The sequence below is a fragment of the Hipposideros armiger genome, unplaced genomic scaffold, assembly GCF_001890085.2.
Source record: "Hipposideros armiger isolate ML-2016 unplaced genomic scaffold, ASM189008v1 scaffold_183, whole genome shotgun sequence".
Classification (NCBI taxonomy): Eukaryota; Metazoa; Chordata; class Mammalia; order Chiroptera; family Hipposideridae; genus Hipposideros; species Hipposideros armiger.
Window position 1 is genome coordinate 2572003 of NW_017731533.1, and position 19051 is coordinate 2591053.

At 39.2% G+C, this 19051-nt stretch overlaps 1 protein-coding gene across 4 annotated transcripts in view; it reads left to right on the forward strand.

Annotated features, from left to right (window-relative positions):
- The window catches only part of NRP1 (neuropilin 1), a 144818-nt gene that overhangs the window by 58781 nt on the left and 66986 nt on the right, over positions 1-19051 (forward strand). For all 4 annotated transcript variants that reach the window (XM_019652611.1, XM_019652612.1, XM_019652613.1 and 1 more), the window contains exons 3-6: positions 2113-2294; positions 8911-9138; positions 15664-15819; positions 17876-18042. In XM_019652611.1, coding sequence (XP_019508156.1) covers positions 2113-2294; positions 8911-9138; positions 15664-15819; positions 17876-18042 — 733 coding nt within the window. The remainder of the gene's footprint in view (positions 1-2112; positions 2295-8910; positions 9139-15663; positions 15820-17875; positions 18043-19051) is intronic.

Below are 19051 nucleotides of genomic sequence, written 5' to 3' on the forward strand. Positions count from 1 at the left end.
ATTCACTAGACTAGATTAGCTGAGTTCTCTCATACCTGGGAGCAAGTTCTCCTCACCGAAATGCCCTCAGCTCTTCGGAAAGCCTGACCCCACCTCTCTTATTTCTTCCTGGAAGGCAAAATGCACCAGGATTTGGCTACTTAGTATTCAGACCATGTCAGGATTCAAGTAAAAAGCCTATATTGCTGAGCTGGATGCACAGTCGCCAGGACAAACAGTCAATAGTTCAAATCACAGTTAAATTATAAGCAAGCGTGGGCAAAACATGCAGACCTGTCTAGTCAATGAAGCAGTAGAGCTAAAAGGAATGACTACATAAATGCCAACCTGTGAGGCTTTAATGACTACAGAGATACATCCTTTCCAGCTACCCCCCGTTGACTGTAAAAGACTAGTTAGGGTTTTGAACATGCTTTCTTCATCCTCCTTCTGGTCCTCCACTTTTCACTTCTCCTCCTCTGCCATCTTCTTTTAACATGCAAAAAGCATCTTCCAAAGTATGGAGAAACGAACAATTCCTCTGTGTAATTCCATAGTTTTGCAAAGGGACTGCGATGCTAGCAGGCCGGTGAGCGCTACTGGAAACATCGGATGCAGCAGAGGAAATGCAGTTAATACAATAATTCACATATGTTAATGTTTAGTTCCATCAATGTCAGCTTTATTTTCTCCTTGGTATACACAAAGCTGGCACACAACTCTAACTGATGAGGTAATGTCATTTTTAATTTAGAGAGCCTGAAGCTGTCCACTTGAACTAGTGATATCATCTTCGCAGTTGTCTCCTGAGGCTTTATGTAAACATAAGTAATGTGCCCTGGACAGTTTGAAAAGGGATTGTTAAAGATGGCACTGGTCATCAGGAAGATTTCCCCCTCTTTGATCTCTTTTAAATTGCCAGATGCAGTTTATGTTACTGCCATATTTTTTAGCCATTCCTGAAATTAATATATCCCAGGACTTTTGATCCAAGTTAGACACTGAAATAAAATAAATGTTTGAAGTGAAAGGGTTGTAATGTTTTCATGTCAGTTCTAGAAGAAAAATGGAAGACAAATCAGATTACCTGGTTCCTAGGTGACATGGTCAATAAAAAGAGAAAATAGCAAGGCACTAAAAATATATATAATTCCCAAACTAACAAAAATCTTCCTATTTTCCTGGGGGGGCACTAGGAAATTAGTGGTTTTGGAGATGATTTTCCACCTTTTAGAGATAAAGACGGTCCAAGCATATCTGTTATCTCAGTGCAATCTTCAGAGTAATATTTTATTGTCACATTATTTATCCTTTGTCTCCTTAGTGTGTTATTAAGCCTGAACTTTTTAAAAATCACATCACTTTGGTCATTTGAAATGTGTCATGTTTCCTCTTCAAACAATATTCTTTTAAAGCTTCAGGCTGGTAGGTAAACAAAGTTAATTTCCATTTTTAAATAAACACTTTTCTTTGGAGAGATTACATTCTGCAATTCAAATATAGTTTTGGAGGAAGATGAGATGAGTTGTGTTTTAACCACTGCGGATACTGAGAGAGTTTTTTTTGTTTTGTTTTGTTTTTTAAAGAAGCCTGGAGTTTGGTAGAATTGGGTTAAATAGTAAAGAATCTGTTTATTATTCTGTGGCCATATGTTTAGAGGGTCGCTCACAGAAATCAAAGTATTGTTCATGGAGAACTCCAGCCAAGGAGACATTTTGAATTCATAAAAGAACTTCACAGTTTGAAAAGAATGCATAGCATTATGTATTGACACTCCACCACCACAGACAAAAGAACACAATTTGATAATAGAGAATTGTGCTCATGAGATTTCTCTTTTTCTTGTTAATTGGTTACTTTAACTGACATTGTCTGTAAGTATAATGGACACCATTATTCTTAATAGTTCTCTGTTGCCAGATGATGTATACAGACATGATGTAGTCCATTTTAATTATTTCATTTTGCTAGATTTTTTCCCCTCCTTGTAATACAGTGGTGAATGCAGATAACACTTCCCCCTGCCCCCCCCCCCCCCCGACAGACTATTGTGGGCAATGCTAGTTTCTAAATTATTGAAATTACAAGAGCATTTCTTGCTAATCTCATGTTTGCTTCCCTGTTTCTGTGTAGGTATGACTACGTGGAAGTCATTGATGGAGAAAATGAAAATGGACGTTTATGGGGAAAGTTCTGTGGAAAGATTGCCCCTTCTCCTGTAGTATCTTCAGGGCCATTTCTTTTTATCAAATTTGTCTCTGACTATGAGACACATGGTGCAGGATTTTCCATACGTTATGAAATTTTCAAGAGAGGTGAGTAACTTAGAGGAGAACATATATGACTAAATGTTCATTAACATTGTTTGATTTCATAAAAGACAAAGTGAAAAGAAAGACAAGGAGTATTGTTTTTATCCTTTTGTAAAAATTCATATATTCTCATTACAAAAATGTTAGAAAACACTTTAAACAAAGGAAAAATTTCCAATGTATGGAGTATGTTTAAAACTTTGTAAAAAGCAGTTCAGAAATCAAAATTAAATTATTCTAATGTGTTAACCAGTGTTTATAAAGTATTGGGTTGTTGGAAAAGTCATGACGTATTTGTCTATGTTTTTCATTGCAAAAATGCGTCATGACTTTTCTGACAACCCAATACATATATACTCCATAAAACTCTTTTAAGAGCATTTATTATCTTTCTTCTTCAAAAATAAGTTTTATCTACTGTTGAAGTTTGATTTTTTTTCATTAAAAATGCATGAGTCTCTGTTATGTTAAACCTATGGACGTCCTGTTCCCTTTACTTTATTGCAAAATTCAAAACTGGTAGTTCCCAGGAAAAGCAAAGCAGTCTACTGGCCCTTATAAAGTTTCTAAAGCTATTGGAGGAAGAAGAGGCTTTCTATTAATGAAGGGATAGGTGGGGAAAGAACCTCTTTCCTGGAGGAAACAAAACAGTAACACTTTAAGTATCGTTCCCCTTAGGAATTAAATATCAGCCACCTCTCTAATATAATCTGTTACAATGGTATATATTGAGATGAGATACGATCTGAAAATTCAGAGTCCCCCAGCCTTGAGGAATTAAACACACATATCAGTCAGTTGATAAACAATATTTTATCTGCATGTTACTGTTTTTCCAATAGCCTGTAGATTCCTTTTATGTGTTAAATTCAGCCTTCCCTTTTAATTATTTTTTTAATTACTTCATTATTCCCTTGATATCAATGCGTGGGGGACCCATCCAGGGACAGAGGCTCAAGGTTTGAATGTATTGTCCCAGAATATAGGAGAAAGAGCTTTTTTAAAAATGGAAAACATCTAGCTACACCAGTGACAAATGACTAAGGTCCCTGGGTCAGTGGCAACTGAGAATAACGAAAAGGAGTCATTATGAGTTTCTGGGACCATTTGTACAACGTCTTAAAATTGCAAAGGAATCTGGCACTGCCCCATATAAATATGGATAGATGGAGAGAACTTTCATCAGAAATTTGTCTAAACAAATGCTTAGAAACCCTTTCGTATAAATAATAGCATACATATGACGTGAGTATGTACAGATGATTACATATGTACATATTTTCTTGGGTTGAAAACTGTTTGACTTGTCATATAAATCATATTGTATTTGTATATATATATATATATACACACACACACACACACACACACACACACACACACACACACACCTACATTTGCTCTACCTCCACATGGCACTATCAAAGAATAAAGGTGTCAGCAAAAGGGCTAAGAACAGCCCCTTTCATTTTCAGTGTTTCTCAAAGATCTGAAGATGGTTGAAAGAGAAAAGAGAGAGCTCTGTCACTAAGTCATTAAGAATCATTCTTCTTCCAAAAGAACTCAGCTCCTATTATTTTGTTAGTCTCAGATGTTTCGTAATTTCCCTGACCTGCTCTCCAACACTATTTTTGAGACTTGAAGCCTTATTTTGTCCTCTCTTCTTGCAACTCTACATCCCATATGGCTTCTATTTCTTTTGAACTTTTTTTTTCTTTTGGATTTTATTGGGGAATTGGGGGAGGGGAACAGCGTTGGAGAATTGGGGAAGGGGAACAGACAAGTTGCTGTCCTTTTGTTCTTCAGTCTAATTGTGGAGGACGTTGCTTCACTGGCCCATGTTGGTATTATCATTGCACTCTTCCTGGGTGAGGCAGTTGCTCGCCGGCCATTGGACGGCCTCTCACAGTGGCTCACAGCAGCTCACGGCAGCTGCCAGCCATTCACACTTGGCTGCCAGCCACTCATGGTAGCTCATGCAGTCCACTGCAGCCCCACTGCAACCTACACTGTCGCTGGTGACTCACGGCAGCCCAGCTCCAGGTCGAGCTGTTGTTCATCATCTTAGCTGTAGAGGGCGCAGCATCACAGGCCCTCATGTGGGATCCGAATCAGGGCCCTGCTGCTCAGAGCTGGTGTCCCAAGCTAACTCTTAACCAATGTGCCACTCGGCTGGCCCTCTTTTGAACTTTTATCCACGGGCGTCAGAGTCACATTTCCTTCTCATGTCCACTGCATTAACCAAACAGGCCCAATCTGTGGTTCTCCCCATGCTCTTTTATCCTACATACAGCTTCTCAAACAGTCATCAAGCTGCAGTCCTCAAAATACCCATGGCAGGTCTCCATCATTCATGGTCAAGCCACAGTGACCTGTTGGGTCAAGCTCCAGGCTTGACATCAGCTGCCCCAGACGCTATATAACTTCACCTCTCACAGGTTCACAAGCTGGCTTTCTGCCTCACGGTAGTGCACTGGGGAAAGCCCGGCAGACCTGAATGTGAATTTTCATTCTGCCACTGACTGTGTGAATGTTCAGAACCTCCGAGCCCTCATCTGAAAAAATGGATAATAGTATCTAGCACAGGCTTGTTGTGAAGATCGGTTGAAATGGAAAACATGTAGCCAGTGTCTGTCACAGAAGATGTGTTCAATAAGCACTCGCTGTTACAATAATTATGGATAAAGCTGGTGCCTTCAGGTTTCATAGCCCTAGCTCTCTTCCGGTTTATGTCTCTTAACCTGTTAGACACCTGACTCTACACAGATTGTTCTCAGGAAGCTCTTCCTAATTAACCTACTATTTTTTTTCCTACACATGTACCCAACTTGTCCCCTACACACACATGCATGTGCGCACACACACACATACACACATACATGCTGTATACATACACACACAAATATGTTTCACTTACCAATATGTTTCTCCTTAGTATTTTCAAATGTATTCATGTGTGCGTGTTTCGTTTCCCAACTAGATTGGTACCACCTGAAAAACGCAAAGAAAATATCTTTCTCCCCCTCACTGTACACACTATACTCCTTATAGATACTCCATAAAAAGCCATTAACTAGCATAATGTATACATATACAAGTTCATGGACATTCTCTCTTCAAAAGCCATTTAATGATATAATAAAATCCATGCATCTCTGTTCCTTTGAAAATGTAGCACTTCTTTTAGGGTGCAGCAATATCAAGTTTCCTCAGAACACATAAATTATACTAATCATAGGCGAACCAATAAATTAATCTTACACCTGTGGCCTTGAGGTTTTCTGGTAATAGATTATAGATCTAAGGAAGATTTAAGCCATTTCTGCGTCCTTAGGGCTACATTTCTAAAGGAACACCTTTGCCTGACAGTTAGCAAGGCCTCCCCCACCTCTGCCTATGCATCCCGGAGCCATCCTGGCATCCTAATTCTCTCCGCAGGTACCCCATGTTCCCCTGCTATACGTGTCTCTTCTCAGATGCTGAAACCTTGGGCCACCAGCCCTACAATTATCCCCTTTCGCCTAAAGAAATTTCTCTAAGAAACCCAAGCCTTCCCACGTGTCGTGCTTCCTGTTCTACCCTTGGCCTGGGTCATACAGGCCCAAATGTAGGCAAAAGCTGTAGTCGTTTTCTGTGGGTCTTGGAGCAGGGGAGGGATGCATTTATTGAGAGCAGCGTTGGTCATTTCACATGTCGTTTGATTAAAAGTCTGTATATTTAATAATAATTCCAAATAGAGTATCTTAGCTATTGATATTAACCATTCTTATTGTCATTTAACAATGAAATGTGCCCCTCATAACCACACAAAGTACTCTCAGTCTTACAGATAATGACAAGAGCACAGTGCTTGTTGGCTCCAACGCTGGGTGTGCACCTCTCACACCACCAATTCATTTGTTCCTGGGCACCCAGGGCTGCTGGCCCTCCCTCCTGTTCCTGGCCTGTTCCTGGCTTGTACACTCACTACAGAATTCCCTAACCCACTCCTGCCACAGTCCTTTCTGGGGATGTGTTTGCTCAACTGTGGCAAATTTATGCAACAGTGCATAAGGAAAATACTAAACCAAAATTTGATGCATGATAGAGAAAGTGGGAAATTACAGAATCTTTACATTTGAAGGGATTTTTTTTCCCTTCAGACCCCAAAGCCAACCTTCCATTTGCTATGCACAGAATATGAGGACCAGAAATGTTAGGAGGCCACCTGAGGCTACGTAGAAGGTTAGTGGTAAAGGCAGGGCTGGCACTCAGATGTTCTGGGGCTCAATCCAGCTCTCTTCCATCACCACATGAGATTTCCCCAGCTTTTGTCAAACACCTTAGAATACCTGAGCTGGCTTCCAAAGGTTTCTGACAGGGCAAGGACACAGTGAAAACACTGACATTTATTTGAAAGTGTGTTCTTAACTCCTGTCATTTTTTCTCTCATTAAATCTTAATCTCACCTGAACCCTTTTATCTAAGGAAAAAGTATTGGTATCTGCACTGAACCCTGCTATTTGCTTTGCCTCACAAGGGCCTAGCCAAAACTATTATTATTATTATTATTATTATTATTATTTTGCCCTAGGAAGAAGGTTGGAGGTCTCTAGGGTCACTGTTCCTACATCTTGGAATTAGAATTCTAAAGGGTTCTCAATATTATATACATATACATATATATATATATGTATAAATATATATGCACATTTGTATATATGGTGCCAAAAAAATGTATACATATTTTAAGAAAGGAAAAAACTGTTAACATTACACTGATGGTAACCACTTTGAGCACCTCTTATAATTGCAGAAGTCAAATGTGACTTGTATTCATCTTTTGTTATCAGTATATATTGAGGAATACAATTCTAGTACAATTTTTTCCTTTCTTAAAATGTATATACTTTTTTTGGCATCCCCCCTGTGTGTGTGTATGTATATATATATATATATATATATATATATATATATATATATATATATATATATATGCTTTGTGAATTAAAGACTTAAATTGGCATAATCACTATCACCTCAGAAACCACCAAATAACTTAGAAACAGATTATAAGCTATATATCATAATTACTTTACCTGGAACGGACATTGTGAAATGCCCCATTAATAACTTTTCAACCAGAATCTAATAGATAAGCATTTGAGGCCATCACCATAAAGGGTGAGCCACATTGAGAAGGCTTTGGGAGGTATTTTAAAGTCAGCCCTCTACAGACCACATTGCTTGTGCCCATCTACGCAGTACCACTCTTCTGTGTCTCCTGTGCCATGGAAATCTAATATGTGCACCGGGAGAAAGAGGTCGATTTGTTTTCTCAATAGGCTGCCAGACGCGCTAGAGTCAACCTACTGACCTTAGTCACTAGAACTAGAAATCAGCTAGTTAACTTTAATCTGTCTTGATGCCTAATATGTTGCCTCTAGTACTTGTACTTTGGGAGAATGTTTAATTAACCATTAGCTCAACAAACCTCCTTATTTAGAGTTGAATCCTTGCATGCCAATCAGTGAGGGTGCCATCAGTGAGACAAAGGCCCAGGAAAACAATGGCTGAATTGGACATCTCCAGATTGGATCCTGAGATTCAAAAGGGTCAAATCATCTCTGATTCACGGCAGCGGTGGTGGTGATAAGGAGCAGAGTTGATATGCTCACGTCCACATTCGTGTAGACGGGGAGTTTTTCAACTGTGTGGTTAATACCACCCTATTCGGTGCTGGATACCATCAATTGAAATTGTGCTCCTTCACACAGTCATAAGGTCAACCTGCAATATATGTATGTATACATTTAACCAATTTAAATTATAAATCACCATAATTTGAAAAGTCTTGATAACCCTGAGCAGCCATTAAAATCACACATTGTAAATATATGCATTACATGCACACACATATATATTAACACATAATTTTAGGATGGCAGAAAGTACTGTGTCTGATACTTTGGGGAAGGTTAGGATGTCAACATTGATATCAGGTGACTTCTAGAAACACGGCCTGTAATCACAGTTTATCGTGCCCTCACTAGCAGCCACACTTTACCGGCACACCTGTGTCAACACCATTCAGAATGAGTCACTCACCCTGGGTACACGTACGAATTACCTTTCACATTTAGTTTGTCAAAGAGGCAGAGGTCACATCTGGCAAAGTTACTGAGTCACTGGTGTAGGAATCTGAAACCCAAACTCTCTCCATTGAATTCTCCCCCTTGCCTTTGTAAATGTTCTATTTCACCAATAAAGGGCTTGTCAGCCTCAAGATTTAAGGATTTAAGCTTGAAGGGGCTATAATTATTTCTCTAGGGCTCTGTCAAGATTTCTGTAGCTTACTCATTCATTGTTCCCATATGATTTTATATTTGTCATTTTTTTTCTTTGCAACAGAAGTTTTTAAATTGCTCCACACAAATGGAAAACAAAGGTGAACACAATAAATCTGAACTTGACTTTCATACCTGGCACTACTATGAAAAGGCTGACTAATGAGTGATTAGGACAGTGATTATAATGGTGGGCTTTTATTAGAAAGATATGCTATCTTTTCCCAGGTTATTTCTTGGTGTAGTCATTTAAGGGGATTTTGACTTTGCTCCTTTTTCTCTTTTACTCATAGGTCCTGAGTGTTCCCAGAACTACACAACCCCTAATGGAGTGATCAAGTCCCCCGGATTCCCTGAAAAATATCCCAACAGCCTTGAATGCACTTATATTATCTTTGCACCAAAGATGTCAGAGATTATCCTGGAATTTGAAAGCTTTGACCTGGAGCCTGACTCCAATCCTCCAGGGGGGATGTTCTGTCGCTATGACCGCCTGGAAATCTGGGATGGATTCCCTGATGGTAAGAAGGGCAGGAAGTGTCCCTGAAAGGGAAGAACCTGGAGGAGGGGCACTGGGATCCTTTCACACGTGTCAGGATACATGCATCATTTTAGAAAAATAGCTCAGAAGGAGTAAGAAAAACAATGCAAAATGGTAACTCTCTTTATTCTTATTCAGAGCAGCGATGAAGTATTTGAGCTCAAACTGCCTCAGTCATTATCTAGTTTAATTCCTTCATTTTATAGATAATAAAACTGAGTCCATGAACGATTATGCAAGCCCTCATAGTTGTGTGTGTGTATGTGTGTGTGTGTGTGTGTGTGTGTGTGTGTGTGTGTGTGATATAATTGGGACAACAAACACATAGTTTTCCTGACTAAAGTATTTTGTTCATTTCACTGACCTGCCCACTGGTCATTAATTCATAGACTATCAGAGGAGAGCTTAAGAGACCAATTAAAGCAAACCACTTATTTTACAAATGCAGAGATGAAGGACCAGAGACGTTAAGCGCCTGGTAAAATTTTAGGAGTGAAATAAGCATCCATTTTGCCACCAAAATACTTAGAAGTTTAGAAGAGGAATGAGAATGTTTGGGACATTTATAGTTTACACAGATTCCTTGTCTGCTCTCTAGGGAATTTTTATTTTTGGCGACTTGAATCACCTCAACACATTCTTTATATCTATTGTTCCTATCATCTAAATTCATTATACATTTTTAAAATATTTATCGAGCACCTGCCATGTTCCAGGCACTTGGTAAATAAAACACTCGAAGATGGCGGCCCTAGTGGAGTTTCCATTCTGTGGGGGAATGAGAGCGTAAACAAGGGCCATTACAAATAAATGAATTATGTGCATGGGATGTTAGAAGGTGAGAAGTTCTATAAACAAAACAAAAAATAAATAAAAGAAAGAAAAACTAGAGCAGAGTAAAGGCATGAAAAGTGCTAGCGTTCGTGAAGAGGGATGTGTGGGTTAATTTTTAAACAAGATGGTCATTCAGGCTAGGCCTTATAAAGAAAGTGACATTTGAGCTAAGATTTGAAGGGGGCAAGGAGGTAGCCATGTGAACAGCTAAATGAAAGTTTTCCATTTCAATCTTTGTGAATTAGAAGGTGAATGGCAAAAATACACACCCAAATTCTGAACAGAGGGAGATAATATCAAATAATTTGTTGCAGCTGCATTGCTTGTCTTGTGTTTAGTCTGGTTTAATATTAAGATTTCTCTAGAGAACACACTCTACACAGATCAGAAAGGGCAGCTTGGGAGTTCTTGCAAATCGTGCAGCTAGAGATGTATAACCATCTATAAAATAGAGTCAGATATTATTGTCAAGTTGGAGGAAACAGTATTTAAATAAATTGTAAATGGAGAGGAAGCATAATGTGAAAGAGATTGCTTTTGTCTTTGAAATAACATTAAAATTATCAGTGTAATTTCATATAGATATGTTCCTAAACAGTAAATAACATTGGAGAAAAACTGGGCTTAGAGAAAGCTTATATTGTCATTGTAATAAATGGGTTAACATTAGTTTAGTTGCTTCTTTGATCTTTTACCATATAAATAGGGTTATGACGATCTTAAGGAAACTCCTTCATTAAGTAATGAGATTTGCCCAAACAGAGTACTGATTGATTTCCAAGTATTCAATCCAATAATTAGGAAAACAATATTATAATAGTATTGTAATAATAGTTGGAACATTTAATAATGGGTTTATTTGTTCACAACCCAAATGTTCAGCCTTCTTTTCTAGAACTTACATTTAAATTGACATCTGAAAAGGAGGTCCAATCAACTAACTTATTTAGGATACTTTCAGAAAGAAGCACATTGTTATTAGTGTCAAGGGTTTTTCAAAGTAGTAATTTTCTGGCTTTGGAAAATCACTGAGTTGAAGCAAGGAACAATTAACAATAAGAGTTATCAGCCTTGCAATTCACCCATGTTTTAAACTATGGTGTATTTCACTTATGCCCAGAGAAAACTAGCTTTGGAATGTGAAAATTGTGTTTGTGTATTTGTTAATATGTACCTGGCCTTGTCAGCCTATGCCAGCGAGCAGCTCTCTCTCTTGTAGGCAAAACGAGAGACTGGAGGCTCCTGGGTTTTTGTCAGTGGCACTAGAAACATTTTTGTCATAGTAGTTCAACACATACAGCTCCTCTGCCAGCAAAATTGCATTTAGTCTTTGATATCCTTTCCAAAAACAACAACCAGAAGGCGCTGAAGGCTTTTAACCATCAAGTGATGTTATGTTGCATTTTATCATAAACATTGAATTAGATGTCTAAGTAATTGAAAGCTACCCATTGATTCAGATTGACTTTGAAGAAAAGCAGTTTACTCCCAAACTGGAAATCCGAGGCATGCCCGTTGTGAATCACACATCTCCATCTATCACACTCTTTGAAGCTCTATGGATTCACAAGTCGCAACTCTGAACTAATTGGGGAAGTTTACATATGGTTTGAGAGCCATGAGCTAAGCATGCTGCCTGGTTGATGCCACAAATGCTTGCGCTGAATTATGGAGCCAAGCATGAATGCTTAGCTCACACCACATGGGGGCAGATGAAGTTCTAGGCTAGCGGAAGGAGCTGACACTGGTTGTTACCTAGGTTCCAAATGTTATCAATGATTTTAGCAATAAGTTCCAAAAATGCTAGATTGAGATCTGTTTTCTTTAAGTTACTTTTATATTAAATCAACTATAGATACCAAATATAAATGATATAAATATAAACATTCCAAAATATAAATGATACACATGTGCAAATTTTTTTTTTGGGGGGGGAGGGGAAATTGCAAAGTCCAGATACTCTCTACCAAAAGGTTTATTATTATGACAATACATGGCTATCTTGTACCCTTTTGGAATGATTCTCTTTTTTTTATGTATTCAAAATACCTAATTTTAAAAGTACCTCTTTATAGTGGATCATTGCCCCTTTTTTCACATAAAAAGGTAGCAGAAAGCCAAACTGTCTGATTCTGAGGTAGAGTTGTAATTATTGGAGAGATTAATGGAAAATACAAAGAATGGGGTATTGCCATTCCCAGTTGCAGGTATATCTTTTAAACCACATAAATACTATATTGGCTTCACACCTGAGAAGATATGATATTTGTAAGCCTACTCTCCCCCAAGAGACAGCTTAGTACATGTTGCTTGTTTAAATTCTTCAATAATTCACTTTTTGAATTGTACTTCTGTTTTTGTGACTGTTTTCATTCCTCTCCCTGGCCTCTTGGTCCATACGAATGGAAGTAAGAAATCCAGTCGCTATGTTCATGTAAATACACAAATGAGCACACAGCCGAGATGGACAAGAGTATTTCATCCACTCTCCCTCAGATCAATATTGCATTAGCTGGCTAGGCTAAGGTCTCGCTGTTGTTCAGGAAAATTCAATACTTCTTTGTATTATAGTCGAAAAAGCCTTTCACTCTCATATCTTGAGGGCTCCTGGAGAGAGTTGTACACTGCTATCCTGGGGCAATGTTCTAAAGGACAGAAAGCAGATTTACGCAGCATGTCTTACACATTATAAACCAGTGAGTCATGGAGACTCTAAATTATGAGTCTGCACTAGACAAGTTCTCTTCTGTTTGCTCTTTCAAAGAGACACCACCCCCACTCTCCCCAGAGGAATTGGGTGATAGTGGAGGGGGAGCATCAGCAGCCAGAGTTGAAGGGGGTGACTGCAGCTTCTCTTGTGCCCTTGTATTCTTGGCAAGGTCAGTGGCCGTGGTGATCAGAGAACGACCCCAAGGATTAGGGCTGTAAAAGTTTGCCCACAGACTAGAGAAAAAAAAAGTTATGAAGCCACAATAATGGAATTTGAATGAGGGAGTATGAATGGACTCTAAGCCTCCCTTTAAGAATGAAGACTTGAAATGGGATTTTTTTTTGAGGAAAGAAAACATCTGAGTTTATGGCTCTAACAAGATATTTTCACGCATATGTTACAGGCAATTTTTCCCATAGTGAAGAAAAAAAAAGGATTGGATTCCTTGTATGGTAGGGCCACATTCAGAATGAGAAACTGTCAAAGAGCTAGTACTTGTAGAAGAATCTGAAGCCAGGCTTAAAGCTGAAAAGAAACAAAAAAACAGCAAGAGTTTCATCTTCTGAGATGCTTTCTTCTGCCACTTGGGAAGCTTGATATAACAAAATGTTTCTCCAATATAATGCAAAGCCTCTGTCCATGGCCATGTGATGCCCTGTAGATAATCTGTATCAATTCCCCTAAGTGGATCAGCCTCTTTAATTTCTTCATAATAAAGCAATCTACACTCATAAAATGTTTGGTTGCTGGAGAGTGAGGGGTTATGGTAGAGAGAAAAACTCTTTGAATTCAGTCAAATCAATTACATTAAATACATGGAGAAGTTACCAGATGTTCAAAGTTACCATTTTGTACTAACTCAGATATGTAAACCACTTTGGGTTAGGTGTTTTATTTTGTTTGTTTGTTTTGTTTTTAAGAAGGTTGACTAAGGGCCGGCCGAGTGGCTCACTTGGTTAAGAGCTTGCTCAAGAGTTTGAGCTCTGAGCAACAGTGGTCCGATGCCCCAGCCCGAGCTGAGCTGCCACTAAGCTGCCAATAGGAAGCAAGATGGCTCAGCTAAAAAAAAAAAAAAAGTTGACTAAGAGCTGACAACCTGTCAGCCAAGATCTAAGCACTCTAAATAGCAGGGTGCTCGGATTAGCTGCCAACTAGGAACTCAGCTGGAATGTGGGGTTTCAGGTAGACCACTTCTTGTGGGGTTCGCCTTTTCAACCACGCTAGCTTCTCCCAGCCCTCATCCACTGCCTTCTGCCTCCAAGCTGCACACGCAGGCCCTGGAACACCACTCCCTGTTGAAGGCCCATCCTGACAGGGATAGGTCCACTTACTGTGCTTTCTTGAACAAAGCAATAACTCTTAGCTGAAATGCACAGAACCATGGATTTCTTGGAGGGGAAAGCGATCCACACCAGATTGTCTTTCTAAGCCCAAACCGTCTGGTATGGTTTTACCATATGTGCAATGAAAAAAATCTAGAGAAAAGGGACTTTTTTTTTTCTTTTTTTGCTGCTAATCTGGACAGGGAAATGGAAAGATTCTACAACCCCAGAGGGCTTGAGCACCATCCATAAGGCAACTTACAATTACTAATTGCCAAGGTTTGTCTAACAGCTCTTCAACAAGGGGGTAGCCAGTTTAAGTCAAATACAGTTTAACTTTATCACTGCCTTAGGTACTATTTATTTCCCTGTGTGCACAATCAAATGGCTGCTTTTGGGCCACCTCTTGGCCATTGGAGACCAGTGCAATGCAGTCACCTCTCTTAGGTTTGCGGGAGAAAAAACTGGGACAAAAGTCAGAAAGATGTATTTTCCTTTCAAATTTTCATTTTGATTACGACTTGCTATTATTATGCATAAATTATTGGTATCTATAGTTTCTAAATTTTTATTTTTATTTATTTATTATTTTATTTTATTTTATTTTATTGGGGAATTGGGGAAGGGGAACAGACAAGTTGCTGTCCTTTTGTTCTTTAGTCTAGTTATGGAGGACGTCGCTTCACTGGCCCATGTTGGTATTATCATTGTGCTCTTCCCGGCTGAGGCAGTTGCTCGCCGGCCAGTTAGCTGCTCACGGTGGCTCACGGCAGCTCACGAAAGCACACGCCAGCTACCAGCCAGCCCCACTGCAGCCTACGCTGTGCCGGCGACTCATGGCAGCCCAGCTCCAGGTTGAGCCGTTGTTCACCATCTTAGCTGTAGAGGGTGCAGCGTTACTGGCCCTCTGTGTGGGATCCGAACCTGGGCCCTGCTGCTCAGAGCTGGTGTCCCAAGCCAACTCTTAACCAATGCGCCACTCGGCCGGCCCTGTAGTTTCTAAATTTTTAAATTGTTACAATTATTAGTTAGTCTTCAGATTAAGCCCTGTTTAAGACAGGATCCACTGCCCATTATCCAAGTCAGTGAGTAAAGTTTGTCACAATAAGGCTCCAGGAATGAGGAAGGAAATCAGGTTACATGATGCTGGTTCAGACCCTTGGTACTGCCCTGGTTCCAGACAGGTTCCCAGGACAGAGGCCTTCCCCAGGATATCCTTCTAGGGCAGGGAAGTGAGGACAGGCAACTCCAAGAGACCTCATTGACCACAGCCTAGCTGCAGTCATTCAGAGCTGGACTGTGTGTGCAGTCTGGTCCTGGGGATTAATGCCAAAGTGGCACTTGACAGCCCGAATCTCATTCTTTGCAATTGAAGCAAGCATTTAGATTCTGTTCCTGAAAACAATCCTGCTCCCTGGGGAATGTGGTTATGTCTTATTGCCCTTCTGAGCACACTTGGAAATCCTTTCCACAAACCTGATCCAATATGTTCACTGCAAAGCAATTAACCAGGGTACACTTGCTTTGGGTAGGAAATCACTTCTGGGTTCCGCTGGGACCCATGTTTGCAAATGGTTATTCTTGCATCTGCTGTAGAAGGAAAGATATTTTAATGTTCTCTGCATTTCTCCCTTTCCAGTTGGCCCTCATATTGGGCGTTACTGCGGACAGAAAACACCAGGTCGAATTCGTGCCTCATCCGGCATTCTCTCCATGGTTTTTTACACTGACAGTGCCATAGCAAAAGAAGGCTTTTCAGCAAACTACAGTGTCCTGCAGAGCACCGTCTCAGAAGGTCAGTGTTTATTGTCTTGCAAAGCCCCGTGGTAAATACTGCTTGTTATTCCTCCTCACACACCTGCGGCCACATGAAACACCAAAGAAACGGTTTTTGAGTTGGAGTGCCAAGTGTTTATTTTTCTCTTTTAAATGGATTTTACAAATATCAATAGGAAGACCTATCTAGTGTGCTTCCTTAGTAAAATTGTGGATGAAAAGGCTGCTCGTAAGCCTCTGAAATTATGGAAGAAAGTGGAAAATGGAAAAAGAATGCCTTGAAACAATGAAATATGCCAGACCACCTACCTGGCACCCTCAAATGTGTAGTGGGCTGAGATTCATAAAAGAGCAGGCATTGGTCACATTGATCATGGATGATAAGAAAAAATCATTGGTCGTTCACTTACAGGGGTGGTGCGTGGTAGTTTGGTTTGTGAAGAACCTGGTGGAAGCCATATTTTTTTCTTTTTTATGTGAATGAAAGTGAATATTCATGTAAAAGAAGCATGTTTTAATTTGTTACAACTTTGTTTTTGAAAATAGGAATATGTTTCTATATCCTATTACAATACTCAGCTAGCTCAGCCCTTCCTCAAAGTTTATGTGGTCTCCAGCTCTTTTAAGGGCACAAGAGGGAAAAAAATGAAAAAACAATGAATATACTGTGTGTTTCATCAGTTCTAGCTGCCGGATTGTAAAGCAACATAAGGAGACGACAGGGTGTTTAGAGACCTGTTCTACACATAGGCTCGTTATCTTTTCTACTAGATCTCACTGGAAACTAAAAAGGTCAATTAAATTTCAAAAACTTATTTGTACTTAATGTATTTGATTAACCCATGTATTTTTGTGCCTATAAATATTTTGTTATATTACAAATAACAAACCTAACATTAAAAGTAGGAAACAAGTAAATGAAAATCTTTTATGCCATAGACCTTACCTATTATGATAGAAAACTCAGAAAATGTAAATTTTTGGTTAGTTGAGATTTTCTGGGTGGTTGGGAATCTTCTATTTCATTTCTAAAGCTTGTTTTTGGTTTTCCACTTTAGTACTTTGGATTCACAGTTTCCTAAAATTGATTGATTTCCCAATATCATGTTTGACATGAATTTCATATTTCATTGTTTCACTGGATCTATAAGACCTAGTGGAATACCTGGTCATCATCGTGAGCATTATTCTTTATGCTGTAAAACTGTGGTGCTCTTTGGGATCAGATGATATTGCAGTTTACCCCAGTGGATACTTATGTGTTTTAATAAATTAATTATGTTAATAACAATGACCAGGCCAGAGGTAGGGGAGCATGAGAACAAACAGAGTCAGGGAGAGGTGGCTTGGGTGCCAATTGCAAGGAATCTGAAAGGCAGAGAGTTAAGTTCTAGTGTCCACTAAATATGGATTTTCAATGGACATAGAGTCTTGTTCACTTTCATTAGATATTGGAGGAAAGAATTCAATAGTAACATTTTATTGAAACACAATTTTTGGTGTGTACTCATATGACATAGCTGCATACATTCAACTTTGAAAATAAACCAGAAATTTCATTATTTCTTAATAAATTTCTAATCGCATTTCTGTCAACCTAGGTCCAGTTGGGAAAATAACTAATCACTAATCACTATAATATCTTCACAGCCTTGTTTTTAAAAATTATTGCCATGTACCTAAGTGTCCATCGATAGATGGGTGAATAAAGAAAATGTGGTACATATATACGATGGAATATTACTTGACCATAAAAAAGAAAATGAAATCTTCCCAGGTGTGACAAATGGATGGACCTAGAGGGTATTGTGCTGAGTGGAGTCAGTCAGAGAGAGGAAGACAAATACCATATGATTTCACTTATATGTGGAAGCTAAAAAACAAACAAAAATTATTGCCATGAAAATGCATGTATCAGTGCCACATTCCAATAACTCCCTTGCTGTCTGTCATCTTTTGTGAAACTGTGTGTGAACAAAATATGACCATTTTAATCTGCCAGATTCAAAAAAGAAATATGCATCTTAGGTTCCCTATGTTTTCATGACTTTGGTCTATTTTTTATTTCCCTTCAGATTTCAAATGTATGGAGGCTCTGGGCATGGAATCAGGAGAGATTCATTCTGACCAAATCACAGCTTCTTCCCAGTATAGCACCAACTGGTCTTCAGAACGCTCCCGCCTGAATTACCCTGAGAACGGGTGGACTCCTGGAGAAGATTCCTACAAAGAGTGGATACAGGTAGGTAGCATAGGACCCGGCACATTCAGGGTTGAAGGACATTTTGGTCGTCTACAAAGGTTGTTGAAAAAAAGCAGTGCCATGCCAAATGCTTTCAGATGAGAAAAGAAGGACAATGGATACCAAATATAATCACTGTAGAATCATAATGTCACGATGGCACACCATCAGAGAAAAGCAGGCCCAGATGACTTCCCTGAAAATCCATTTATCTTCTCAGATACTTATATACAGCTCTTCACAGAATTTGAGCACAGATGTCTCACTTTGGTAACACTGAAAGATCTGATTTTTCTCAATAACTACACATTTTTTATTGATATGCTTCCTACTTCAATAGATGTTTACTTCCTTGATGAAACATATTAACCTTATCTGTAGACTTGCATGATATAAGTGTTTCCAAGTATAGGGGGTTATTATTATTATTATTATTATTATTATTATTATTATTATTATTTGTTTGTTTAGGTGGAAGAAGGGAAGAAAAGGATTGAGGTTTACTTTTCCATATTGGTCAATATAGCACATACCCAGGAGGTGGCTTATTTGAGGGCACTGGTCTCTATGGATTACATATACACAAATATGTATGAAATGTACATGTTTGTATTCTTCTTAGTAAAATTGCTTCTGCTTTCCTCACGTGGCTGTGACATCCCCTTCTCTGTCATAACCCTTACATTCCCCACAGACCCTCCTCTCCCCAGTGGTACCCACCACCCCTCGCTCGTCTCTGGACTTATTCCTAGCACCACTCCCCATCCTAAACTTGCCCGACCTTGATGTCTGGATACTCCCACCCAAGGCCTGATGCTCACATTCTTGACTTTTTCACCCATTGTCAAGTGAAACATACATATGTGTCTGAGTGGGTTAAATTGTGGGCAAATTATACAAAGTTATTTACTGAAGGATCCCGGCTTCCTTTTCAAGAGAGTAGGCAGAGCCCATCTTACATATAGTGTTAGATATATAAAAACGACTAATTCCCAGAGAGAGTTTGTAA